Genomic DNA, 27,080 nt, shown 5'->3' with positions numbered 1-27,080 from the left:
GTCATACACACAGACAGAATATTGTATACATAATAAATAAATATTAAAAAAAATAAAAAATAAAAATCATTTTGGGCCGGGCGGTGGTGGCGCACGCCTTTAATCCCAGCACTCAGGAGACAGAGGCAGGCGGATCTCTGTGAGTTCGAGACCAGCCTGGTCTACAGAGCTAGTTCCAGGACAGGCTCCAAAGCCACAGAGAAACCCTGTCTCGAAAAACCAAAAAATAAAATAAAATAAAAATAATTTTGGTTTTTTCCTGTGGACTGTAAATTTTATTTATTTATTTATGTATTTTTAGTTTTTTTGAGACAAGTTTTCTCTTGGTAACAACCCTAGCTGTCTTGGAACTCTCTATAGACCAAGCTGGCCTCAAACTCACAGAGATCCATCTGCCTCTGCCTCCTTAGTGCTGGGATCAAAGGTGGGCACAATCACCATGCCTGCTGGTTTTTTCTGTGAACTATAAAATTTAAATATATTTATATATATATATATATACATACACACACACACACACACACACACATATATATATATATATATCCCATTTCAACCATTTCTTCCACATTTGCAACAATACTTTGATGTGAACATCTTTATTTGCTATTCATTTATTGTGGGAGCATTTTTAACTAATTTTGTCTCTGGGTTCTTAACATTTTGTTTTTTATTGTGTGTATTGTGTACACACACACATGTGCACCACGACACATATGGAGCACAGAAGACAGTTTCTCTCTTTCTACCACACAAGCTGAGAGGTCAAGCAGCTCAGGCTGCCAGCTTTGGCAGTAGGGGCATTCCCATCTGAGCCATCTCACTGTCCCCCATTTTTGCTTTTAGGACTTTCCTGTGTTGCTCAAGTTGTTCTCTAATTCATTAAGTCCCTGACTACTGAATGTTGAGATTACAAGCATTAGTGACGTTGCCCGGTTTTATTAATTTAGTTTTCAAAAAACATAAACAAATGGGAGACTGGAGAGATGGCTCAGTGGTCAAGAGCACTTGCAGCTCTTCCAGAGAACTCAGGCTTGATTCTCAATTCCCAGCACCTACAAAGCCAGTTCACAATGGTCTGTAATTCCAGTCCCAGAGGAAATAACACCCTCTCCAGGCTCTGAGGGAACCAGGCCCACATGTGGTACAGACACAGATGCAAATAAACACCCCAAACAAGTAACCACAAAAATTACACACAGTAGCCAGGAGGTGGTGCACGTCTTTAATCCCAACACTTGGAAGGCAGAGACAGGTGGATCTCTGTGAGTTCGAGGCCAGGCTGGTCTACAGAGTGAGTTCCAGATCAGTCAAGGCTATAAACACACACACACACACACACACACACACACTGCAATAGTTTACGAATCCGGTTACACACACTTGACTTACTGTTGAAGATTCTTCACCTCGCTCTTCTCTTCCTAATCTTGTCCTAAATGCAGCTGCCACTGCCACCCTGGGGAGCCCCTCAAAGCATCAGTAAGATTCTGCCCCTCCTTTCTCAAGTCCTGAGGATTCCCATCTTGCTCCAGGATGTACTCAAGGACCTCCTGCGGCCCCCAAGACCTCCTTTCACGCCCTTCCTAATTTCTTCTCCCTTACTGACTTCACCCATCCAACTTCAGCTCCTCCACAAACCAGACATCGCTTACACTAAGGCCTTTGCCCTGGAGCTGCCTCCTTCTAGAACAGTCTTCATCAGAAATCTGCCTAGTTCTCCTTCCCCTAGGTTGAGACAGGCCCCTGAAATGGTCTAGTCTGGCTCCTCTTCCCCATCCGCTCCCCTTGTCTCCCCTAGACTGATAGCATGGCCTCTAATCCACTTGTTCATCTGTGCTTATGTTTCTCTCCTAACTCTGGTGTGACCCTCATGGGCTTTGGTCTGTTTAGTTCACTGCTGTCCCCAAATGCCATGAATGGCATATGTCACGTAGCATTGCTCAGGAAATGTGTGTTGAGTGAATGAGTGAGCTCTAAAACCTAAGAAGAAATTAACCAGGGAATGCAATTGAGAAGGGCTGCGGAGAAGGTTCTGGACAGAGACAAAATACGTATGAATGCCCTAGTAAAGTAAGGGCAGGGGGTGGGGGAGGAGGGTTTCACATCTGCCGATCAAACAGAAGGCATGTAGTCATTGACAGACATTAGCACCACTTCCTGATAGATGAACACTTCTTCACAAACTCTAAGCAAAGCTCGCAGATTTTCCTTTTAACTTGATAATGGGTTATCTTCCAGAAACCGAGCAAACCCCATATGTCACTTAGAAGCGTTCCCACAGTCAGCCATCCTGGCAGAAGGCAGGATGCTGCTGCTCCAACCCTGCACAAGCTAGGCTGAGTCATCGGACTTGCTTTGAAGTGCTCCGGGATGAAGCATGTGGTATTTTAGGGTGGGAGCTTCAAAAGCCGGTGGATAATTCATCTTTCCCTTCCTCCCACCAGAATGACTATGGAAGCAGAGAGCCTAGATCGCTGGGGAAACAGCAATACGGCCCTCTCTTCCAACCATGACGTGAGCTGGGTATGAACCGTGAGTGACAGAGAAGGTTTTATTGCATGAAGAACTGGACAGAGATTTACAGTAGAGGGATGCCTTTGATGTCCAAGGCTGTTGCTGTTTTTTGAAGCGAGAAACTTCTGCACACAAAGAGCTAGCTACAAGGTTGCTTATCACAGCTTTCTTAATAATAACCACCACTAAAACCTAAATGCCCAATAGTGCATCTGTTGACCAAACCGTGGGAATTCCAGATGATGAAAAACAATGCAGGACTTAAAATCATATCATTGGAGAATAGGTGATGTCATTGGAAACAGTCCATACCAGATGATTTTGATTTGATATTTTTCTTCTTTTCTTTCAGATAATTTTTTTTGTTTTTTGTTTTTTTTCGGGACAGGGTTTCTTTTGGAACCTGTCCTGGAACTAGCTCACAGAGATCGGCCTAACTCTGCCTCCCGAGTGCTGGGATTAAAGGCGTGCGCCACCACCGCCCGCCTCTTTCAGATGATTTTCAAAAGAAAGCTTTTATTTATTTTTATTCTATGTGTATGAGTGTTTTGCCTGCATGTGTGTAAGAGCACCCCCAGAGACCAGGAGAGGCATCTGGAGCTACAGATGGTTGTGAGCCACCAGCTGGGTGCTGAGCAGCCAGTGATCTTAACCCCTGAGCCATCTCTCCAGTGCCCAGACTAAGTTCTTTTTAATTTATTTATTTTTATTTTCTATGCGTTGGTATTTATTTAGACCGCATGCCTGTCTGTGTGAGAGTGTCGAGTCCCCTAGAGCTGGTGTTACAGACAGTTGTGAGTCGCCCTGTGCATGCTGGGAATTGAACCCAGGTCCTCTGGAAGAGTAGGCAGTGCTCTTAACCACTGTTCCATCCACCCAGCCCCTGAACCAGACTAAGTTTTAAAAGCAGGCTATGAAATAAACAATAGATCCTGGTTACATTTGGGTCGTAAGCTAAGTAGATGTGCGAAGGCACTGTGTTGCTCCCTTCTCTCATCTTCATCCTGAGGATGATGGTGTAATAGTGGGGTCTTTTGATATAAAACACCCTCATACAAACTACGGCAAGAGGTGTGATCTGTTTCGTCCAAAGAGCAACACATGAGGATGGTCCACAGACATTCTGCCAGGATTGAGCCGGGTTCTGGTGGAGGGGGCAGAGAAGATAAAGAGGTATACCGGGGAAATCATGTCCATCTGCACCCTAGGCCGGTTTTGTACCAAAGCCTAAAAACAAATTTATTGCTTGTTCTTTGGATTTTAGGAGAATTTGTGGTCGATTGTAAAAAAGAGTTTGGAGGAGAATATTGAAAGGAGATACGGCCACCAATTCTGTGAAACAAGAAGCAGTTGCAGCTTGCTTAAGCAAGGGAGAGAGCTGTGTTGGCAAGGCACAGCATCTCTGAGGAGGGTAGAGAGTTCTTCTATCCAGTAGTTCTCTTTGTCTTAGGGGTAGGGGATGTGTTCCAAGACTCCCAGTTGATGCTTGAAAACCTGCCCTGTACCAAACCCCGTATCTAAGCATTGTGACACCACCACGGTTGAAATGAAAGTCGACAGCAGACAGCTAGTCAGCGACCAATCGGAGGATAGCACACACTGTGGATACAGCAAAGAAAGGGATGCTGCCCGTCACCCCGTGGGATAGCCCGCAATGGCGAGAGATTGCGTCACACCACCACGAACAGTCTATGTTTTTTTTTAAAACTTTATTTAACTTCATTTCATGCACATTGGTATAACGATGTCAGATTCTCTTGAACTGGAGCTACAGACAGCTGTGAGCTGCCATGTGGGTGCTGGGAATTGAACCCGGGTCCTCTGGAGGAGCAGTCAGTGCTCTTAACCACTGAGCCATCTCTCCAGCCCCCAGTCTATGGTTTTAAAATCGCAGATTGTTTATTTCTGGAAGTTTCCCCTTTATGTTTCCCAGTTCAAAGTAACTCAGGCTTTGGAAAGTGAAAATATAGATGTCCTGGCGGTGGTGGCACACGCCTTTAATCCCAGCACTCAGGAGGCAGAGTGAGTTTGAGGCCAGTCTGGTCTACAGAGGGAGTTCCAGAACAGGCTCCAAAGCTATAGAGAAACGCTTTGTTGGAAAACCAAAAAGAAAAGAAAACATGATAGACTACTGGATGGGTTTGGGGCAAGGACAGCGTTTAGGAATGAGCCAATTTTTATTGGCCGTTCCTTGACCCTAGGAGCAGCCGCAGTGGATTGGCTATTTTCAGAGGCAGGGGGGCTGTTACTGACTGAGTTGTGCGTCTCAGGAGCCTGGTTACTGGACGAAGTGACCGTGTAAATCAGGTTTATAATCTGTTCTAAGAGTTACCTGCTGTCATAGCTACACAATGATTAGACTCTCTTAATAGAATTAGACTTTATATTCTCATGCGGAATGAAGGTGAGGGTCAGCAAACTCCATACACGAAGATGGAGTCTCAATGAGGCACTGTGAGTCTCTTTCTTTTCTTTTTTCGAGACAGACTCTCCCTATGTGGTCCTGCCTGGCTATCTCAGAACTTGCTTTGCAGACAAGGCTGACTTCAAACTCACAGACATCCTCCTGCCTCTGCCTCTCTAGGACTGGGATTACAGTCGAGTGCCAGCACACACAGCCTGGCACTGTGTGTCTTTGGTGGAGCTAATCTCTACTGGCCAGAGCTTCTCTCTCAAAGAATCAAAGGGGGGCTGGAGAGATATTGCTCTTCCCAAGGTTCTGAGTTCAATTTCCAGCAACCACATGGAGGCTCACAACCATCTATGCCCTCTTCTGGCAGATAGAGTGCTCATATTTATAAAATAATAAATTGACAATAAAAGGGGGAGTCAAAGGCACTTCCTAGAGATTCTGACGTGAGAGGGACCCCTCATCTTCCTGTGGGCTGAGAGGTTGTATTTCTAGTCACCTGGGGAGCACTTGTCTAGGAATCATGCAATTCTAGCTGAACCCCCCCTCCCGCCACCACACACACACACACACACACACACGCACGCACACACACACACACACACACAGGCACACACACACACAAACATACACACACACACACACACACAAACATACACACACACACACGCACACACAGGCACACACACACACACGCACACACACACGCACACACAGGCGCACACACACGCACGCACGCACGCACGCACGGCCCACAGGCCTGGCCCGATGCATGGGGGAGAAAGGAAGGCCACTACATGTGATCTTAGCCTGCCCAGGGCCTGGCTCTGCTCCCATAGACCACGGCTTTTGTGTCTGTGCGGCAGCCAGCCATGACCAGCTGTCAGTTTCTGACCCTCCAAGAAGCTGGGGAAGGAATTCCTAGGGCTGATCTCACCCCTCGGGGACTTGTTTGGTAAGTGAGAAGAAGACTCCACAGGCTTCATGGGCCGAGAGAGGAGGGTGGCCCTGTAGGGACTGTCCAACCTCAGGCCAAATCTTAGACCCCCTCTTCCTGGGCCACTTCTCAGTACTGTCAGTGTGGGCTGGGCTGCCTGAGGCTCCTGTTACTGCGGCAGCCTTAAGGTGCTGGGTGGCCCTGGCTGAGGGACAGGAGGATAGTGCATGGGTCTCTTGCACTGAACAGCCTTGCAGGGGAGCCAATAGTGTCTCACCTGCCATCCAGGTGACAGCCCATAGTCCAGCTATGAGACGGCCTCAGCCCCTTCCTCCTGCTGGCCATCTGATGTTTCCATGGCTGCAGGGACCAGAAACACCATGTTTTTGGCCTGGAGTCTTTGAGGTGGGGCCTCATCTTCCTCAGTCACAGCCAATGTCATGGGAGGGGGTGCTCAGGCTTCCCTCAGGAAAGGGAGGGGTTGGGCTTCTCTAAAACAACAGCTGTTAAGCTTTGTTGCTGACAGACAGCCATCTTTCCACACCAAGACTCTGTCCTGTCACCGCCCTGTCTGGAGCCTTGATTTCCCACCCGAGTTTGTGGAAAGGCCTGTTCTGTGGACCCACCCAGACACACCTCACAGATGGCTTGGCCAGCTTCTCCAGTGGGGAGTACAATCCTCTCCTCGTCCCCTCTCTGCTCTCCATCCTGTGGAGGAGGTACCGTGGCCGGGGCAGGAAGCATCCGCTTCAGGGCTGGATTCCATCCCATGGCAGTCCTTCCTGGCGAATTTGAAAGTTCTGGCTCACTTAATCCACATGGCTTTTGACAGCCTGGACCTCTATATCTTCATCTGTAGAAGGAAAGGAAAATTTGTAAATTTCTTTTGGTTCAGTATAGTGTTTGTTTAAAAAAACGGCAGCAGCTCCCAGCTCTGCAGCCCCAGAACTACTAAGAACAAACGCAGTTCAAACACCTGTTTCTCAATTCAGTCAGCAGTTTGCCTTGACCTAGAGCTGGGAGGTGATTCTCTCTCTCTCTCTCTCTCTCTCTCTCTCTCTCTCTCTCTCCTCTCTCTCTCTCCCCTTTCTGTTATTTTATTTGTTGAAACACTGGCTATGTTGTCCAGGCTAGCCTTGAACTCATCATCCTGCTGCCTCATTCCCCCGAGTGCATATGTCACCACATTTAGTCCATGGTGGCCTATTCTTTAAGGAACAACTCAAATGCCACTAACTTCTCCTTCCTTCTAGTTATAATCTTAATCCTTTGACTAACTTTTTTCCCCCTAGTTCTGAGAATTGAACCTAGAACTTTCTGTGTGCTAGGCAAGTCTTCTACTCCTGAGGTATACCTCTGGCCCTTTTAATAAATATTTATATAAATACAATACTAATATAAATTTAATAAATACTCTTTTAATTTTTAAATTTAATTTTTATTTTGTGTGTGTGAGTGATTGATATGCATGTATGTATGTGTACCATATGCATACCTGGAGTGCAGGGAAGCCAGAAGAAGGTGATAGATCCCCGGGAGCTGGAGTTAAGGATGGTTGTGAGCCACCATGTGGTGCTGAGAACCAAACCAGAGTCCTTTTAGGAACGAGTACTCTTAAACAATGAGCCAGCTCTTCAACCCCTTTCAATAAAAATTCCAAGGGCCGAGGCAATATCTCACCCAGCTCTGTGTGACCCATTGGGCTCAGTCTCTGCCTGGTGCCTTAGCACTCGGGGAGCACAGCAGCATGCCCTAACACTAGGGGAGCATGGCAGCATGTCTTAGCGCTTGGGGAGCACTGCAGCATGCCCTAACACTAGGGGAGCATGGCAGCATGTCTTAGCGCTTGGGGAGCACTGCAGCATGCCTTAGCACTTGGGGAGCACCGTGGCATGCCTTAGCAGTAGGGGAGCACTGCGGCATGCCTTAGCGCTTGGAGAGCACGGAAGCATACCTTTGCAGTAGGGGAGCACCGCGGCATGCCTTAGCAGTAGGGGAGCACGGCGGCATATTCCCAATGTCCTTCTTTCATGCCCCAGGTTGTTCTCCACCACCAAAGTCTCTTGGCAAACTCCAAACTCCTTTTCTACTTCCAGCCCCTCCTCATTTATCTTTTCTCGTAAGTAGATCAACGTAGCCTCTCTGCTATGCCGCTCTTAGCTTCCTAAATACTTTAGAATGGAATTTCCTTTAGCAGATGGGGAAGTGGGAGTGTGGGACGTTTGCATGCGGATATATTTTGCCCCATCACTGTCTACTACCTACAATTACTATGTATCTACTCCAAAATGCCTGGCCCTGAGATTCAGCTGAAGCTTAGGAACCAGGTGGACAGAGCACACGTGGGAATGCCCTACAATCTCTTCATCTCTCTGTGCCCTGTCCCTCTCATTAGAACCATCTACCATAATTGCGTCTGGATTTGCTGCCGTCTTATGAAAATTTGTGACCTCTCAACCTTGTGTCCCTAGAGAACATTTTCCAAGTGACCAAGTGGTAGCTGGGCGGTGATGGTGCACACCTTTAATCCCAGCACGTGGAAGGCAGAGGCAGGTGGGTCTATGTGAGCTTGAAGCTAGCCTGGTCTACAGAGCGAGTTTCAGAATAACCAGGGCTATGTAGAGAGACCTTGTCGAGAGAGAGAGAGAGAGAGAGAGAGAGAGAGAGAGAGAAGAGAAGAGAAGAACAAAGGTGTGTGTCATTTTCTTCTATAGCTTAACACCTTTTGAAGGTTTTCTGCCATATTGCACCAGATTTTGATTCTCTACCTGCCTTTAGAGTAAAGCCATTGGCTCCTGGCTCCCTCCCTTGCCCATCAGGCTCCAGTCACATTGGAGCCTTCCTAACCCCGTTGCCAGTGTCCTCGTTTGGAGCACTCTCATCTCTGAGTGACCGTAATGTCATAAACAATGTAAATGTGTGTTCATACCCTCCGCCCCCCACGATGAGGCTTCCTGCGACCCCTGGTCGACAGCACTCTCTGGAACGCTGCCTCTTTGCCTTTCCCCAGTTCCTGTGCCGGTTACTTATTGTTGCAGAGCAAGCCGCTCTAAAACATTCTGTCATTGTGGTGTCTCCTGATCTCCCATTAGGAGAGGAAACAGAACGTGGCGGGAACAGTTTGTCTTTGCTCCGTGAGGCCTGTAAACTCCCTTCTAACCTTTATTTTATTTTAAAAAGATTTGTTTAGGGGTGGAAGAGATGGCGGAGAAGTTCAGAGCACACTGGCTGCTCTGGTAAAGGACTGGGGTTCAATTCCCAGCACCCACACAGCAGTTCAAAACAGTATCTGACACCCTCACACAGACATATAAGCATGCAAAACACTGATGCACATAAAATAAAGATAAATCACGAAAATGATTTTTAAGATTTATTTATTTTATTTTACATGTGTGGATGTTTTGTTTGTAGTTTATATGTTTGTCTGTGTGCCATGTGCGTGACTGGTGCCTACAAAGATGAGAAAATGGAACAGAACACGGGTCCTCTGCAAGAGCAACAAGTGCTCTTTCCTGTTGACCCTTTCCTCTCTCCAGCCCCATAATCTTTATTTGTAATTATGTCTATGTGTGGGCCTGTGTACTCGCCAGGGCCTTGTATACCGGTGATCTGGAATTACAGGCAGTTTGTAAGCCACCCAAGCTGGACTTTAGGAACTGAGCCCGGGTCCTGGGCAGGAACGGCTTGTGCTCTTAGCCACTGAACTCTCTCCCCATCCAGCCTCCTGAGGCATCAGCTGAGATAACTGTGAGGGCTGGAGCCAGGGGAGTTTGGGTTTGATGGAGCCTTTTCCTCTGTTTCCTCCACGGTCGGTCATCTGAGCTTGCTTCCTACACGGTGACCTCCAGGTGGCTAACACCATCACAGCTAAGCGTTCCAAGGGACCAAGGCAAAGCAATGGTGTTCTTGAACGCTGGCGTAAGAACCACTGGCTGTGGGCCAAAGCAGCCAGCTCAACTCAGCCGAAGAGGGGAACCGAAGGGTCACCTCCAGCAGAGCAGTGTGGAGGCCATCTCTAATGTTCCACCGCTGCATTTTGGAGAGGCAAAACCCTTCCCTCCTTCCTTACTGCCTTCTTTCCTCCCTTCTGTTTAATTTTGTCTGAATCTTATTGTGTAGCTCAGGTTGACCTTGAACTCCTGCCTCAGTTTCCAGAGTACAGGAATTACAGATTTCTACCGCCAGCCCACCTTCAACTACAGATTTTTAATTTTTTATTGTTCTTGTTGTTATTAGTGTGTGTGTGTATGTGTGCATGACGTGTGTATATGTGTGTGTGGCACGTGCCACAGCACACATGTAGAGGTCACAAGACCAATTTGCGGAGTTAGTAATTTCTCTCTTTCTACCCTCTTGTGGTCTCCAAGGATTGAACTCAGGCCACAGAGTTTTTAAGATAAGCACTTTTATCTGACAAGCTAGCCCCTCTTAACTATGTCCCCCTCTCTGCTCCTCAGCTCCATCTATCCAGCCAGCCAGCCAGCCAGCCAGCCAGCCACCCATCCATGTGTACGAGTGTTTCATCTGTGTATATGTCTGAGTCCCACATGGGTGTCTGGTCCCTGAAAAGACCAGAAGGATGGTGTCGGATTCCCTGGAACTACAGAACTGATGGTTGTTAGCTGTCGTGTGTGGTGCTGGGAATGAAACCCAGGTCCTCTGGGAGAGCAGCTGTGCTCTAACCACTGAACCATTTCACCTCTCCCCTCAAGTTTAACTCTTGCTGAGTTAATTAGGCCAGTGTTTCTGATCCGGCCCTAAAGTTTCTTGTATTAGAATTTTGGGTGCTCGAGAGCCCCCTTTTCCTTAGCTTTGAGCCCACAACTGAAATGACAACCTGCAGCCTCTAACACACAACTCTCCGTGGAATGAGAGCCAAGGGCAAAGGGCACGCGTGCGCCGTTCCCCATAGTGCCTCAGAACGTCTGACTGAGTGGTATTCCACCAAAGAGTGACAAACCCATTACATGGGTCCCTGAGGACCCAGATGACTTGAGAGGACCGTCGGCTTGCTCAAATGTACCCACCATGATGTTCCTTTTCTTACTGATCATGCAGTGAACAGCCTGGCCAGGGACAAGGGTTTCTTCCTCTAACCCAGGAACTGCCCTGGTCTCTGTCTAGGTTACTGCAGAGGTCGCTGGCCTGAATGGGAGATGAAAACCTTGGAGATACTACAGGGTGGGGTTGGGGTCCTCAGGGCCCAGCCAGAGGCCTGAACGAGGGAGGGGTGCTTTCTTCAGAGAACCCAGCCAGTGACGATGTCTTCCCACAGCTGCAGATGAAGAGAGAAGCAAGCCATTTCTTTAGCTGAGTCCCCCGGCGCCAGCCCACACCCTCTCTGATCCCTCGCCAGGAACACATGCTGACCGGACTGCCGGACCGTCCTCCAGGGCTCCAAGCTTCTGTGAACAGACAGAGCCTGCTGGACCCTGCTCACTGTCGTGACCTTCAAACAAAGCAGCACTTCTCAACCTGTGGGTCGTGACCACCAAACAACACCTATTTCCCAAGGCCTTAGGAACTGAGACACCGCTTGGTAGCAAAATTAGTTAGGAAATAGCAACAAAAATAATTGCATGGTTGGGAGGCTGTGTGTCACCATGACATGAGAAACCGTATTAAAAAGTCTTAGTATTAGGAAGCGAGAGAACCAGCGCCCTATAAGCAGGCCCCTTTCTGTTCCCCTGAGCCCCGGTGTGTTTCAGCCTCAAGAGATAAAGTAGGGCTCTCCAATCAGCACACACAGTTCAAAAGGTGCTCACACAACACTTCCTCATGCGTCAGGAGAGGCTGAGTGTCTGTTAGAAAGTGGTTTGGACTCGAAGAAATACAAGTTTTTCTTTTTTTATTTATTTAATTTTTTTAAGGGAGGAAAGTGAAGGAAGTTGGGAGGCAAAAGGAAGAAGGTGGCAGCTGATCCAGGCATCCAGGGCCCAAGTAGTGAGGGGACATTGTGCCTCAGCAAACCTAGGACAGGGTAGCCCTCTTGAGGTCTGAGGACATGGGGAGACCCACTTATAGGCTATCCAGAGTGTGGGTTCCAGGCTGGGTATAAGGTGGCCTTGGGTTGGGAAAATGGGGTTTAGAGGAGCCTGGAGCCAAACCTCTCCCCAACTTTTAGAGGTGGAACTGTATGTTTGGGGATGGGTGAGCCCTGGGGGTAGTCCTGAAATAATCTATCTGGGGACAGTCTCTGAAGACCATCCAGGGCCATCAAGACAGTAGCAAAGCTCCTTTATCATGTGTCAAACAGAGAGGTCCAGCCAAGAGTAATGGCAGAGACACGCAGTGTCCCCTGGCAAGCCTGGGGTAAGGCTGACCGCTGACTCTCAGCCCATCATCCATCCTGCCTTCTCAGGCCTCGGTTTCCCCATCTGTGAAAGGGGAAACATATATGATGCTATCCATGGTGGCATGCCCCCTCCCAACCTGAGAAGGCTCTCTGAGATGAGTTAGCGAGGCTCGGAGCCACCATGCCGGTCTCTGCCTCCCCACAGCCCTCCCCTCTCTGCTCTAGAAGACACACAGCCTAGACAGGTTGGTTTCAGACGAGAATGCTTTATTCAAGAGAATCTGGCTTGGCAGTTAGATAGTTCCAGCAGAGACACCCAGTGAGCTGCAAGGGCCCTCCAGGAACCTGCTTGCTAGCCGTAACACTAGGACACACGCCCCTGACTTGCAGCGATGAAAGTCCTTGGGCAATTATCCCCCTTGCAGCCTGCCCTCTGTCCAGTCCCAGGCCACTCTGCCTATGTCCCAGAGAGGGGGCAGGGTGGGTGCTTTGCAAAGGATGAAGAGTGAACTTCTAGGCTGAAAGGCAAAGCCCACAGGCAGGCTCTGTTCTCCAGAGCCGAATGTCTTGTCCTGGTCTCCAGGGTAAACAGTTGATTGCAGCAGGAGGAGGACATGGCTGGGTCCCTCTACTGCATGTCTTCAATGCAGCCATGGCCAGAGCTGCTGTCCGGGTGGAGCTGGGGACCAGGGTAGGTACTCGGCCTTCTCTTTCCTTCTCCATTTCCCTGGAGAACCAGAGCCTCAGGGGCCTGGCTTGCCCCTTGCGAGGCCAAGTCCATGTCTTGCGTCTTCCCAAGCCGAAGCTCCCACGGAACTGTGGCTGGCTTCTTTCCTTCTCTCACGTTCTGTTTAAGGCACTGAATTCCTGAGGGTCCTGTCCTTCCATGCTCCTTATCTTGGCGGGAGCAAGTCATTCAGCAGGGTCGAGTTGGCTAATAAATAGAGGGGGGTAGGTACCAGCAGGGAGGGATTTGGGAGGGGGACGGTAATAAATATATGAGCAGGGTGTAGGGTCTCTCCTCTGAAGGGCTGGTCAGCTCCGGGGAACAGCACCACCAAACCTGCCAGAGACCAAACACAGACAAGTCAGGGAGATCAGGACACTGTGGAGGACAAGGCCCCCTCCCATAGAGGAGGGTGGGTGCAGAGGACAAGGAGCAGAAAGCACCCTGGGAACGCTGCTCACACCCAGGCCAGCAAGCAGTTAGCACCCTTGCCAAGCACTGTCTCCCTTTTCAGGACACCCCACAGGGATGTTACCTGCTCACAAATGAGGGGCGAAGGTTCAGAGAGTTTAAGAAACTTGCCTAAGGCCACACAACTGTTCGATGACAGAGACACTTGAAGCCAATCTGGCATCACGCAACAGTGTCTCTGGTTACCTCAATCTTCAGACAAACGTTCCAAAGACTGAGAACCGGTGACAGTGGTTTCGTCGTTTGCTTTTTGTTTGTTGGTTTGTTTTTTGAGACAGGGTGTCTCTGTCCTGCAACAAGCTCTTGTAGCCCAAGCTGGCCTCAAACTTGCAGAGATCTGCCTTCCTCTGCCTCCCGAGTGCTGGGATTAAAGGCGTGCGCCACCACCGCCCGGCCTGTTTGTATTCTTTTACTATATGTTCTGTGGCACTGAGGATTCTTTCACACGATGGGCAAGCTCCTTACCACCGCGCTACATCCCCACCCCCCAAACAGGTGTCTTTTGCTTTTGTTTTGTAAGAACTGAGTTTTCAGCCTTCTTGGATATTCCGTTTTAACTTTGTGTGAGGAGGTGGCCCGAGGCCTGTCCTCGCTACAGCCTCCCTGCACCCCTTCCCCCTTATGGAAAGCTAGATCCTCTAAACCCAACTGTTTGTTAGTATGATTTTAAAAGTAAAAAAAAAAAAAAAAAGAGAGAGAGAGAGAAAATTGCAGTGGCGCATGTCTGTAAACCCTGCCCCCCTGGGAGGCTGAGGCAGGAAGATTGCTGAAAGTTTAAAGCCAACGTGGGCTACATAGCATACCATTTAAAATAACCCTGCATATGTTAATGGCCAACCTAAAATTAAGCAAGAGGCACGTGAGGTTTTGATGGTCTCGTTGGGAAAATACCTGAACGAGACGCCCGAGAACCCACGTCTGAGAAATGGCCGGGCGGCATTTGATATCTGTGTGTGTGTGTGTGTGTGTGTGTGTGTGTGTGTGTGTGTGTGATATGCAACTCCTGCTAGCTTGGTTACCTGGTGGGGGAGTCCCTGCCCTGGTCTTCCAGCTACACTGTTGCCTGGCACTACCACCTGCTGCCCCGAGGTGCGAAGCCAGGATGGCCAAGGAACAGAGAAGAGAGAAGAAGGAAGGGACCCAAAGACAGAGACACTGACCAGGGGACCCGAGAGGAGGGTATTGCACTTTCCCCAGGGCTGCCCAGAAGTGGCCAGCTGTGGAGCAGAAGGCAAACACTGGAAGAGTGTGGCTGTCACCAGCGTGTCTGGCACACAGCGGTGCTTGGCAGAGGCCTGTAGACTAGCCCAATGCTTGCTGTGATGCCAGCCCCATCCTTTTACAAGGAAAGTGATTATTTTAAGGCCATGCAGAGATAAGGGGCAAGAACTAAGGTCCCTTGATGCACCTTGGTCCTTAAAAAACATGAATTCCCTGTTCTTACCTCGAGATCTCATTTGAGCTTTTGCCTCACCCACCCCTGACCATTGGCCCTTGCTGCCAGGGCCACCCCTTCCCCTTAGACCCAGTCTTTCTGCCAGCCCTGAGCCCCAGCACACTCACAGGTGGGATTCCTCAGTCTGTGGGTTTCTGCTTCTCTCTCTTCCTCTTTCCCTTGATCTTCTTCCTGCAACAAGCCATACATCAGCACAACATAGCTGGAGCTTCTCAGCTAGGACAGGAGCTGGCAGGTCCCACAACTGCTCCAAGCCAGTACGCTTACCTTTCTGACTTCGTCTTCTCCAGAAAAGGCCTAGGGAAACAGAAAGAGACAAGGAGAGAAGAGTAAGTGGGGGCTTCCCAGTTTTCCTAAGTGGCGGTAACGCGGTCGTGCCAGCGCCACTAGGGGGCAGCACGGGAGCTGGTGAAGAACCGGCGGCAGAGGTCCCAGTGCTTGGGCTCCTGCCCTACCTAGGTCCTGGCAACCTCCAGAGAGGCCGGAGTTTCCCCTGGGGGCTCTTCATCACATGTTTCTGCTCGCCCTAGCCTCTTGGCATGAAATCTCGGATTCGTCCTTAGCTACTATACTTTCTCTGTTCACTTTCCCCCTTTTCTTTCCAGGGTGCATTCTGGGAGTTCCCTCAAGGAGAGTAAATGATCGACAAGACTGTGGACTACAGGGCAATGGTGGCGGCCAGCTAAGGCTGCTCTCCTGGGCTCAAGCGTCTCCCCAACCCCCACCCCACCGTGGCAACAGCAGGGAGTCACCAGGCATGTCCCAGCTCTGCCTTCTGGGGCCGTGGCTGTTGGCCCAGCAGTGAGAAGAAAGGTGTCCCTGTTGCCTGGCCTGATGGAAGGGGATAACTTCAGTATTTCCCAGGGACAGTGGCCCTGAGTGTGTGATGTCCTGGGCTGGCCCATTTTCCCCAGTCACACCTTGTCCTAAGAGTGGCAGGGAGAGCAAAGCTGATGGAGAAGGTGAAGGCCGAGCGGTGGGTGGCTCATGACTGAGCTATTGTTACCTCACTTGAAGTGAACAGGTTGAATCAAGGCCCCCAATATTGGCCTAGTGGAGAGAGCCTGGAGCCAGGGCTCAAGTTCAAAGCAGGCAGCTAGAGTCCTGGGATTAGGCAGGGCCAGGCGGCATAGCTAGTACTAGAGCTATGGAGAAATGGTGACTGCCAGGAAAGGCGGCGGGGAAAATGCAGTTGCAGGAATGAGACAGGCCAAGTCTAATCCTAGATCCCTCTTCCGCGCTCACAAGGCAGGGAACTGCATGGAGCCTGATTTTCCTCCTCTGCACGCTCGAAGGAGCTGGCCACAGGGCATGAATCTCTTCTATCTTGCTCGCCACTGTATCCCAAGCACCTCGGCCAGTGTATGGCCCACAGTGGGTACTGGATAAACATGTGTGAGGAGTGATTGCCCTCCCCTTCTTTCAGCTCCAGACTGGGCCCCCACACCCCTAATCGGGTGCCCTTGGCCATGGCAAAGAGCAGCATCTAACTATCTCATTCTTTCTGAACTTTGGCATGGCAGGCTGCTGTCCCCAGCAGCAATGGTTCTGAGAGCCTGGGGGACAAATAGCAAGGCTGAGCATTGGCCTCAGCTCCCCGGGGACAGTGAGCTGCAACCCTAAAGACAACGCTGTATCTCCATTTTCTTGTCCCTTCCCTTCTCTGTGGGTTTCGTTTTGCCCTCTTCTTGGCACGGTTTACTCCCTCCAGTGGGCAGGCAGCCCGTTCCAGAATCAAGTACAGGCTTGTGATGTCTTTGCACCCATTCCTGAGGCCTGTGGCAGGTGCTGCTCATCTCAGAGGGTGGAGGTGTGACATGCATGGGAGGGGGGACCCTGGCAGTCTAGGAGAGACTCAGCCTTCCCTTCCTACTGTGATATCTTAGCAGCTGAGCGGGTGGCTGAGGCCAGCTCCTCAGGTTTGGGAGGGTGTCTGAGAAAATGGAAAGGGGTCTGCCGGGGACCACTTGCAGCAGGGGAGGCAGCCCCTCTTCTGCCCCAGGGGCCTTCAGAGGATTTGCTGAGGCTTAGCATTTGCTAGGTGCGCAGTGTGTCCCTGCTGTCCACCCGTGACCTACCTGCATTCACAGAGCACATCCTGAGAGAATGTCATCTCCGCGTAGGAAGCATCGCCAGTGGTGGGGATCTTCAAGATCTGTGGGAGGGGAGAGATGAGAACCAGTGAGGAGCCTGTGAGGGGCTCAGAGCCTAGATGGACAGACCCTGTGCTGGCAGTGAGGGACACTGGCTTGGGAACTTGGTTCCTATTGTAGGGCCTTGACCTGCCTCTGTTACTCTCTGGGTAATTTCTAGAGAGTCCGCGGGCTTCGGGATATGGTGTGGGCTATGGCAGATGGTGGCGGGTCAGGAAGAGCTTCCCTACCTGCATGGTGATATTGGCTGTCTTTAGCGGCACACAGTGCAGACTCTCGTCCCCGCAGCAGCCAGAACAGCGAGACAGGAGGACGCAGGATGGGCTGAATATGTATGCTACCTCATCAGGGTACTCATCAATGATATCCACCAGCTTCTCTATTGGTCGACAGTAGCTGCGGCCCCACACTTCATTGAAGGGCACCACTGTAGGGAGACAGAAGGCCAGATCAGGTTAGCAGGGACCTGCTCCTTGATGCCCCAGACGTGGCTCCTGGGTTCAGCTCCCACAAAGTTCACCTCTCCCACGAAGCCCCTGGACTTATGTGGGGTCCTTCTGCTCTGGACTATTGCCACCATCACTCTGGGGTCCCTGCTGATCCTTTAGCTCTCTTTGGGGGCTTAAATTTCAATAGAGCAGAATCTTTGAAGGTCCCAAGTTCTCCTTGTGTTTTTCTTTCTGGTTCCAAGTCTTCCTTGGAGCTTCGAGAACTATGCCCTGGGTCTCTCTCCAGCCTGACCTGGTGCTTCCTGAGCCTCGAGGAACTCCTGAAGACAGTCCTCCTACCAGGAACGGCTAGCCTTCCCTTGGCCTCTGCCCCCACCCCATCACAGCCCCCTCGTGTCCCGCTCTACTTGGCATCACTCCTCTGTAGCCGAGAGCATGCCTAACCACGTGATCCAGCCTCCGGCCTGTGTGGCCCCACCACCCTTTACAGGAGCTAGGACATATCAGTATTGACCCCCAGCTTTGAATCTTACCCTGCGTGGGCCAAGGGAGACCATGTGCCTGTACCCAGCCCCCACTCCTCCCTGAAGCCTTCCTTCTCTAGGCACTCTGCGAGGCGCGGTGCTCCGCTAGGGAGCAAAGCTTGGGTCCCCAGCTCACATCCTTCCCACCATCACTGGTGGTTCTTATCTCCCCTGGAGCCAAAACGAGGCTCTGGGAAGGCAGGAGCTGACCCCCGGGTAAACACAGGCTCAGTGACTCCTGACTGATGAGGTGACAGTTCACGGAGGATTACCAGGAACATTCCCTACCCCTGCAATGTCCTGGTGGTGATGGTGGTATCTCTGGGGGGACTGATCTGGAATCCCTCCAAAGATGCTCTTCCTTTAAGGGGTAGCCTGGTACCAGGGCTCCAACACAGGCTCTCAGAGAACAGCCAAAGCCAGACCATCTGGCTCCAGGCCCTATACTTGGCTGTATGACCTTGGGGAGGTCACTTAGCCATTCCAGGTATATCAGTTTCCTGGGCTTGGGAGCGAGAAGCAGCCTGGGAATAGATGGTTGCTAAGGTCACGTAGGCCCTGACAGACTGTCTGGGTTTGGTACCCTGGTGTACAGTCCTGGTCAGCCTTGAGACCAGGCCTGGATCAGCCTGCTCCACTTCTGATGACCATCCTCTCAACTCATGGGAGACTTGGGACCAGGGTCACCCACAAATTGGCCTTGACAGAGAGCAGTGGCCTTCCCCAGCAGACCCTCGCTTCTGTGGTACTTCCTAGGGGCAGAGGGGGCCAAAGTCCATCCCACAGACCCTGCGAGGATATGTGCCTCTAGGAAGGAAAATAAACTTCAGACATAGCAGAGACCCTCAGCAAAGGCTACAAGCTGGTGGAAAACACCCAAGAGCCTCTTCCACGTGGAGCTGGTGGGGCTGCCGGGGCAGTCACCAAGGCAATAAACCGTTCTTATCTAGGCATCTGGTGTCCATCCTACGCTGCTCTTTGAAGGCACTTGGGCTAGACCAGGGCCTGGAGGGGAATGTGGGGACCCTCTACTTTTCCAGGCTGTTGGACACTCTCCCTGGACCCAAGTGGGGAAACGAGGCCTCTTTCCTCACAGGCAGCCTCCGAGTCCAGGGAAAGCCTGCCTTTGTACAATGGGTCAGAGGCCACCTCCCTTCGCCAGCGTCGTGAGCTTCGTGTTTAGTCTAAAGCCCTCTTGAGCACCACGCCACTCCGAACATTTAATCTCTGCGTGGAAACGTAAATAAGGGAGAGAAGCAGTTGGCGGCACAAAAAACTCGGCCACCAGGGAGGGACAGCGGCAAAGGGGGCCTAGCTCCCTTACTGCTCACACAAATGTATAATCCACATCCTATCATGTAAACATTTTGGGTTCCAGGACCCCCAAATCCCGAGGCCTGTTTCTTACTGGCCTAGAAAGGCCCAGAGAGTTGAGCGGAGGCCTGGTTTACCTAAGCACAGACATCAGCTCCTCCCAGATGTGACTGCCCCCTCAGGAAAAGGTTAGGTTTCATTGCTGCGAAGAGCATTCCCACTAACCCCAAACCTGTTCTGGGTAGGAAGTGGCTAGTGACAGGACTGGGAGGGCTCCTCCTGTCAAGACTGGGCCCAGAATAGGCTCCTCAGCTACCTGTCCAGCCCTGTGAATGAGCAGCCATCTGTCCCCAGCGGCATACTACCCAGGATGGAAGAACTCCAAGAAGAACCCTGTTCAGTCCGGACGGCAAGCTTCTGGAAAGGTCTGCAGTAGCCACTGGCCACCCGCCGGAGCCTAGCTGGTGTCCTCTGGCAAGGCACCCTGCCAGCCTGCCACAAGGGCCACTTCTCCTCACTCCTGCTCAGCTCCTGCCCAGCTGAGAGGCCTGGGGCTGAGCGAGCTGGTTCTATCGGCTACGCTGAAGAGTGCCTGGAGCTTTGCCTGATCCCCGGGGCCTCTCTGAGCCTCAGATTCTTCATCTGTGAAACACTGGTACCTTCCTACTGCATAGCTGATGGTCAAGCCAAGTAACAGGACACGCCCATCCCTGGGACCCGGAAGAACAGGGGTGGAAATTAGCGGCTGTGACTGCACCCACCGAGCTGCCTCTGACTCTGGTGTTAGCGGGAGGGGATAGTGATGTCAGACTTTAACAGCTGGTGCTTCCTTGGTCACAATACAGGCCCCCTTGCTTGTTAGGATTACAGGTGAGCTGGCCTACACTCCGAATCTATACCTCCAAGCCTTCTCCTTGGGGTCCTCGGAAGTATATACACTCTTGTCTCTTCCAAGGATTCAGAATCTTACAGCCTTGGGAAAAGTTTTTAATATCAAGTATTTATCTAATTCACAGATGAGGAGACAGAGACTGAGACATCTTTGAAAACTGGTGCCTGATCTACATACTAAAACTATCAATAAGGGATATGATCTTGGGGCGAGAGAGGCGGCCCTCCTCAACCCCCAGAGAGCACGATACGTCGCCAATGTCAGAGAGCTCAGAAAATGGGCAAATCTATGGAGCTGAAGGAGCTCCTTCTCTCAACCATTCAGTGGCCCAGGCTTCAGGTGTGAGGCAGGGGAGATGAGGCTCCCACGGGGCTGGTGAAGAGACAAGTGGGCAGGCCAGCAGAGGGTCTTCCCAGCCTGAGACAGCAGTTCAGCTATTATCCGTGTAAGTCAGGACAACCCTTCTCCCATGGTGCTGTTGAAAGCCTCAGCCATGGCATATGGCCATCCTCCGGGTCTCAGAGAGGCAGGAAGGGAGAAAGGAGGAAGGACCTGGCATGAGCTCCCTGCCTCCTGCATGTGCGTCTCTTTGGCAAAAGTCCTACTGCCCTTTGAAGATTACGTCTTGACACAACCCAGGGCAGAGAGTGAGAGGGCCAGGGAGGGTGTGACACAGGCCGTCTGTTTGTAATCACTGGAAAGGCCTGGTCAGAGCCACACAGGACTCCTCGTCCTGACTAAGCCCCTTGACTGCTTGCCTACTCCATTCAGCTCCCAAACTCCAGCCTGGTCTCTGGTACTCAACACCAACCCTGTCCACTAAGACTCCATCTGCACCCTGACAGCATGCTGGGCAGGAGCTTTGAGCCAGCTGGATGCACCCTGGCTATCCTGCCCTGCTTCTGTGTGCTTGGTGACCCTAAACCATGACCACACCTCTCTAGGTTGCTGGGTCACGAGAGGTGGACTTCAGCTTGCAGACCCTCCCCAGCTTACTATTGGCTTGCGACCACCCTTCAGACCAATTCCTTCTCTGCTGGGGCTCGCTTGTTAGGAAAGAAGAGAGGGGCTCAGCTTGCACAGCTGGCCTGGCTGGCTTACCTTCCACTTCTCTTGAGTTGTTCCCAGCAGACAGGGTCCCCTGTGGTGGACACAAAGGGGCAGCTATGAGGAAGGAGCATCTCTTTGGGGCTCTGCTCTGTGAATCCCCCCTGAGCTCCTCCCCATCCTCCGCACACACTCTGTCTCAGAGCTGCCTCTTGTTTCGCGCTGCTAAAAACCACCTGATGCTCTGGCCTCAGTTTCCTCATTTGGAAAAGGGGAAGAGACTAGAGGTTTTTGGAGGCTTCTCGTGTTCCAAAGAGCTTATAATCTTGTGGGGTCTCTCTTTTACCCAGCCCCCAGGCCAGCCCTGCTGGGCCTTCTACAGCCCGCCTTGGCTGGGTGCCAGAGCCCAGGGGGAGGTGATCAGCTGGTGGGAACTCAGGGGCTGGAGCAGGCGGCGCCATGAGCTGGTGTTGCCTGCCAGTAACGTTACACCTCAGGCTAACACTGCAGCAAGCAGGCTGACGGCCTGGCTGCTCAGCTAGAGGACTGCACACCCCATGCACCGCTGGGCTGGGGCTGAGGAGTCCTAGGGCAGTGGGCAGTGCAGCAGGAAGGGAATGCATTGGCTTTGTCAGGATTTTGCTGCCCAGTCTGGCTCCCAGCCAGACTCACCCAGCTCCTGGGAAAAGGGCCCTGCTCACTTCCCCAGGCCCTGCACTCAGGACCTGCTGCCACCCACCAGGAGAAAAGGGCATGGCAGGATCCCTTGTCATATCTGAAGCCCACCCAAGATCCTGCGGCTCAACTGGAGCACTGGTGGGGGAAGGGCCCCATCTCCCCACCGCAAGCTTCTTTAGCTGGTTTCTTCCCCCACTAGGCCAGGTCAGAGGTCCTGGGGGCGCCTGGTTGGTCATGGGGCCTCAACCCTGACCACAAGGCCAGAGAACTGACTGGGATTAGCGGAGTGATGCTTTTAGCAAAGCCATTTGGGCTCTAGGGGCCAGACAGGAAACCTCCCTCATTCCCTACGGCTTCCCTGCCCCCACCAAGACAGCCCCCCAATCTTTGGGGACTGCCCAGCCAGAGGTCTCCTCCCTGAGGTCCAGACCACCCCCTGGGAAAAACGTGGACATCTCAGCAGGAGCTGCTCTCCAAAGTGGGTCTGTAATTTCAGACCGTAGCCCCCGTTGCTACGGCTGGGACGAGAAGGTCAAGAGAAGCCTTACCTGGGAATGTACAGTCAATCCAGCCAGGACTTGCAAGAAGCAAGTGAACAGCTTCATGGCCAGCATCTTCTCAGACGTCTAGAGTCAGGGTTCTTCAAGGAACAATCACCATGCTCTTCCCCTTGGGAGAGACGCTGATATGGGAGGAGAGCTGAGTAAGGGGCTGAGTGTCCCACTCACTGCAGTCCCGGGTCAGTTTGAGCATCCACTGGAAGTCGGGGAAATCCTGAGATCACAGGTAAGGCTGTGGCTGAGGAAACTGGTGGGGAGTTGGCGCGGCCAGTCGGATGACTGTGAAAGGGTCCTAGGCGTCCGGTGACCCTAGCTCCTCTCGTGGCTGAGCAGAAGTCTGAAGATGCAGTTTCCTGCTCAGACTGCAGCTCCGCTACGAACTGAAGCTAGTCCGCCGCTGGTTTTCAAGGCTGTACAAGGGGCGTGGCTGTAGCCTGCCCCGCCCACTGAGCCCCGAGGCCCCAGGAGTGGCGGCCCCGGGAGCGCTGGAAAGAGGGTTGGCGGTGAGACCTGTGTGCGCGTGACCCCGCAGGGCGTGGAAGGGGCGCTGCCCTCGGAGTTCGCCAGGCCCCTCCGAGCCTGGCGCTAGCTTGCTCCGGGATCAGCCAGCCGCGACGGCCAGGGTTGCACCTGGCTCTTCTGGTGCCACCTTCGGTGGGAACCTTCAAGTGCTGACGTCCAACATCTGCCATGGAGATGGCTGGGTACTTTAGTGACCTCTGCAGAGATCACAGCCTTAAGAAGGCGGCATCTTGCTATGACCGCTCTTGGCCAGTTCCTGCCATGCCTACAACCCTGGGGGATGGGAGTGAAAGATTACTAAGCCCGTTTTATAAACTAAGAACCTGATCCTATGAGAGGGCTCCACCTGCAGATGCTGAACAATGTTCATATTTACCCTAGAAAAGTGTGTGTGTGTGTTTGTGTGTGTGTGTGCCAGCGGGCATCTGCCTGCGTGGACAGGGACCTGGCAGAGAAAGAAAGGAAGCTACGTGCCCCCGGAACCTTGCCTTTATTCTGTCTACTACCTGAACTCGTAGGCAAGCACAGGGCAGCCCAACTGTGGGTAGAATACAGGAAACACCCCAGGGCACCTGGCTAGACCTAGGTCCGGCACCACCTCCTCCTGTCAGGCCAGGCCAACCTACTTGAGGTAGGGAATAAATTAGCCTGGTATCACTTTCTGAGTGATACCAGAAGGAGGACGTGTTCTAGGAGCAGCAGGGATGTACTGAACGGAGGTGGTGTCTTCATGGGCATTGTGTGTAGGACTATGAAACCGTGAGTATATGTTACCCACTGAGCATCCAAATCTCTGTGTCACAGATCTGGGGCTTTTGGTATCTCTGTGTGCTTGCATGAATTGTGTGTGGTATGTGTGTGTGCCCTGTGGCCCTGAAGATGACTGATGTTTGAAAGTGTATCTGCGTGTGTGTTTTGATGGGATAGTGAGTGTGTACCTACCTGCCAGTGTATGTCGTGAGTGTGTGAATACCTGGGCATCAAGGTGTGACCATGCGTGTCTGTGCTTCTGCGGTCTTTCTTCATCACTACCTCCCTAGCAAACCCCAGTGACTAGCCTGCCTGCGGACTGCAGAAACCTGGCAGGGTTCAGAGTCAGAAGCCGGTGGGTAGCTGTGGGGGAGGAGATGGGCCTGGGAGGTGGCTTTGGGATCACATTCCATTCAGAGGCAGGGAGGCCAGGGCAGTCCTGGATCTCACCCCCAGTGACCTCTGCGTCTGTGGCTTGCTGCCCACCCACAAGGGGCTGCCAGAGATGCTGCCTCTCTGTCTGGCAGGCTCTGAGCCCAGGAGCCAGGGGCCAGTCAGTCACGGCCAGCTAAGCGGGGGCTGCAAAGAACATGTTGACGAGCTCCAACATGCTGGGGTTGTACAGCAGACTGATTGTCTTCCTGGCTCCAGAGCATGGTGCAGGGTCACTGCACATGCGCATGGGGGAAGGATGCTGTGGACCAATGTGATACACACTTTATCAGAGCATCTTGTGTTCCCATGAGCGTTTAAGTGTGTCTATTCCCAGATGGATCTGTGTATGTGTGCACAAGTGTGTATTGTGCACCAGCGGGTGCCCTTTGAACATCTTTTAACATTCATTTTATTTTGTGTGTGCGTGTGTGTTGCTATGGTACACATGTGGATGGAAATGGTCAGAGAACAACTTTCTGATGTTGGCTCTCTCCTTCCTTCCACCATGTGCGTTCCTGAGATCGAACTCAGGTTGTCAGGTTCAGTGGCAAGCACTCCTATCTGTTGATGGATGTCACTGGCCCAGGTGTGTCTTTTTTTTATTTTTAAAAAGATTTATTTATTATTTATTATGTTTATTACCTCAGGCCAGAAGAGGGCACCAGATCTCATTATAGATGGCTGTGATCCACCATGTGGTTGCTGGGAATTGAACTCAGGACCTCTGGAAGAGCTGTCAGTGCTCTTAACCTCTGAGCCATCTCTCTAGACCGCCCCCCCCCCCCCAGGTGTATATTCTTAATTATCTGTATTATGGTGAATAGATTGAGCATGTTTTCTGGTAACTGCACTTGAATAGGGATGTGTACATTGTGTGTACATACGTTTGTTCACAAATTATTTCATTTGACATGTATTAGTGTTGGGACTAATGAGTCCTGGCCTTCAGCTGCTCTTCCCTCCTAGAACCTTCTAATTGAAGTTACTAGAAGCTGTGCCTAGCTTAGAGGATCAGAGGATGGGAATTTCACCTGTTGGCCATTGACTGCACTGTATTTAAGCCTACATGGTGCTATTAAAGAGGGGCTTTGGGCCGGGCGGTGGTAGTGCACACCTTTAATCCCAGCACTTGGGAGGCAGAGGCAGGCGGATCTCTGGGAGTTCGAGGCCAGCCTGGTCTACAAGAGCTAGTTCCGGGATGGGCACCAAAGCTACAGAGAAACCCTGTCTCGAAAAACCAAAAAAAAAAAAAAAAAAAAGAGGGGCTTTGGTATCAGTGTTAAAAGGTCTGTGTGTCGGTCTGTCTCAGCGGCTGTGTTCTCAACCTCCAGCCCCTTGCCCGAAGCTCGCTAACTGGGCTCTAGCGCATAGAGCGCAGACTGGGGCCACGGTGTGTGGCATATTACTTTAGCCATAGTGTGTTTTCTTGTATGTCTGCACACCACTTATGACCACAGAGGTAGGTCAGAAGAGGGAGTCAAACCCCCTGGAACTGGAGTTACAAATACATGTGGGTGCTGAGAATTGAACCTGGGTCCTTTGGAAGAGCAGTCAGTGCTCTTAACCTCTGAGCCATCTCCCCAGCTCCCAGCCCTATTGTGCTATAGGCCCCGTCCCAAACGCTGGAGACTCAGCATGGATGACCCCTCCACATTTCCATTCCCACAGATGGCTGGGGATGCTGAAGCACTCCTCATCATTCCCGCTTGAACATAACCCCTTGGGTAGTGTCCCTCGGTCTCGTGTCCCTAAACTCCAGACCCTTCTAAATACAGCTTTCTGGTTTGTGAGACAAATTTGCCAAAGTGGGTAAGGTGGCAGAAGCCAGGAAGACTCCAAAACCTCCACAGCACGAGAATCATCATCTCCGTCTGGGAGAAGAGCTAGTGGCTCTGCCACCATGTGCTGTGGCCCTCCTTCTGGACAGACACGCAACTGACTTCAAACCACGTCTCTCATTCTCTAAGTCCATTCCTTCCACCTGCAAAGTGGGAATGATGACAGCGTTTACTCCATAGGGTCATGGAGCACTGGAAAAGCCCTGTGTGTGTGCGTGTGTGTGAGTGTGTGTCTCTCTGTGTGTGCATGTGTTGCTAATGGTAGTTCTTGGGCATGGTCTCTAACTCAATTTCAGGTCTCTAATAAAGAAATAGAAACATGGGCTGGAGAGATGGCTCAGTGGTTAAGAGCATTGCCTGCTCTTCCAAAGGTCCTGAGTTCAATTCCCGGCAACCACATGGTGGCTCACAACCATTTGTAATAAGGTGCCCTCTTCTGGCCTGCAGACATACATACACACAGACAGAATATTGTATACATAATAAATAAATTAATTAATTAAAAAAAAGAAATAGAAATGTGCTGGGCGGTGGTGGCACACGCCTTTAATCCCAGCACTCAGGAGGCAGAGGCAGGCGGATCTCTGTGAGTTCAAGGCCAGCCTGGTCCACAAGAGCTAGTTCCAGGACAGGCTCCACAGCTACAGAGAAACCCTGTCTTGAAAAACAGAACAAAACAAAAAAGAAATAGAAATGCTACAGCTATATCCCAGAGTCTTTCAGAGCATAGCAAAGACAAAAGGAAAATAAGAAGTTATTTCTGTCCGTTGCGGATGAGCAATGGATGGAGGATTTGTACACACTAAAGCACATGCATATGCACACAACCATTCTGTCCATCACAATCCAGCCCATCCGCCCTCCACACAATCTTGGTATCGCTGTCATTGAGATTCTCTAAGCAGATCCATCTGCTACGAGGATGGCACAGGCCAGTCCAGCTGTTAGCTGCTTATCAGCAATGGTCCCTTGACGCTGTTTTAAGGGGAAAACTGATGTTTATTGAACACACTTTATATGCCAAGAAGCAGACCTGCTGCTCACAACACAACACATTAACTCACTGAATTCTGCCACGGTTCCACCAAGTAGGTTTTAACTA

General features: G+C 51.4%; 1 protein-coding gene across 2 annotated transcripts; it reads right to left on the bottom strand.

The window, feature by feature from the left end:
- Positions 1-12,418: 12,418 nt before the first annotated feature.
- On the bottom strand, positions 12,419-22,782 carry Pgf (placental growth factor). 2 transcript variants are annotated; one of them, XM_041658574.1, is made up of 7 exons: positions 22,422-22,782; positions 21,250-21,289; positions 17,200-17,396; positions 16,895-16,971; positions 15,084-15,113; positions 14,924-14,987; positions 12,419-13,225 (listed from the first exon to the last, which is right to left on the bottom strand). In XM_041658574.1, the coding sequence occupies exons 1-6, from the start codon at positions 22,485-22,487 to the stop codon at positions 14,936-14,938; spliced, it is 462 nt and encodes a 153-aa protein (XP_041514508.1). In that variant the 5' UTR covers positions 22,488-22,782; the 3' UTR covers positions 12,419-13,225; positions 14,924-14,935. The 2 variants fall into 2 exon arrangements, with proteins under 2 accessions (XP_041514508.1, XP_041514509.1); XM_041658575.1 differs by lacking the exon at positions 12,419-13,225 and having other exon boundaries at positions 14,920-14,983.
- Between the last annotated feature and the right edge of the window lie 4,298 nt (positions 22,783-27,080).

Source organism: Microtus oregoni, unplaced genomic scaffold (genome assembly GCF_018167655.1).
Source record: "Microtus oregoni isolate MIOR12 unplaced genomic scaffold, Mior012 000009F_ref0000495, whole genome shotgun sequence".
NCBI classification, from domain to species: domain Eukaryota; kingdom Metazoa; phylum Chordata; class Mammalia; order Rodentia; family Cricetidae; genus Microtus; species Microtus oregoni.
This window is presented reverse-complemented; position numbering and strand designations above follow the sequence as displayed.

Coding starts and splice junctions, on each gene's coding strand:
- Pgf (XM_041658575.1), bottom strand. CDS start 22,487: ATGCTGGCCATGAAGCTGTTCACTTGCTTCTTGCAAGTCCTGGCTGGA. Junction 17,397..21,249: donor CAACTCAAGAGAAGTGGAAG/GTAAGCCAGCCA, acceptor GTCTCCCTACAG/TGGTGCCCTTCAATGAAGTG. Junction 15,114..16,894: donor GATGTGCTCTGTGAATGCAG/GTAGGTCACGGG, acceptor CTGTTTCCCTAG/GCCTTTTCTGGAGAAGACGA.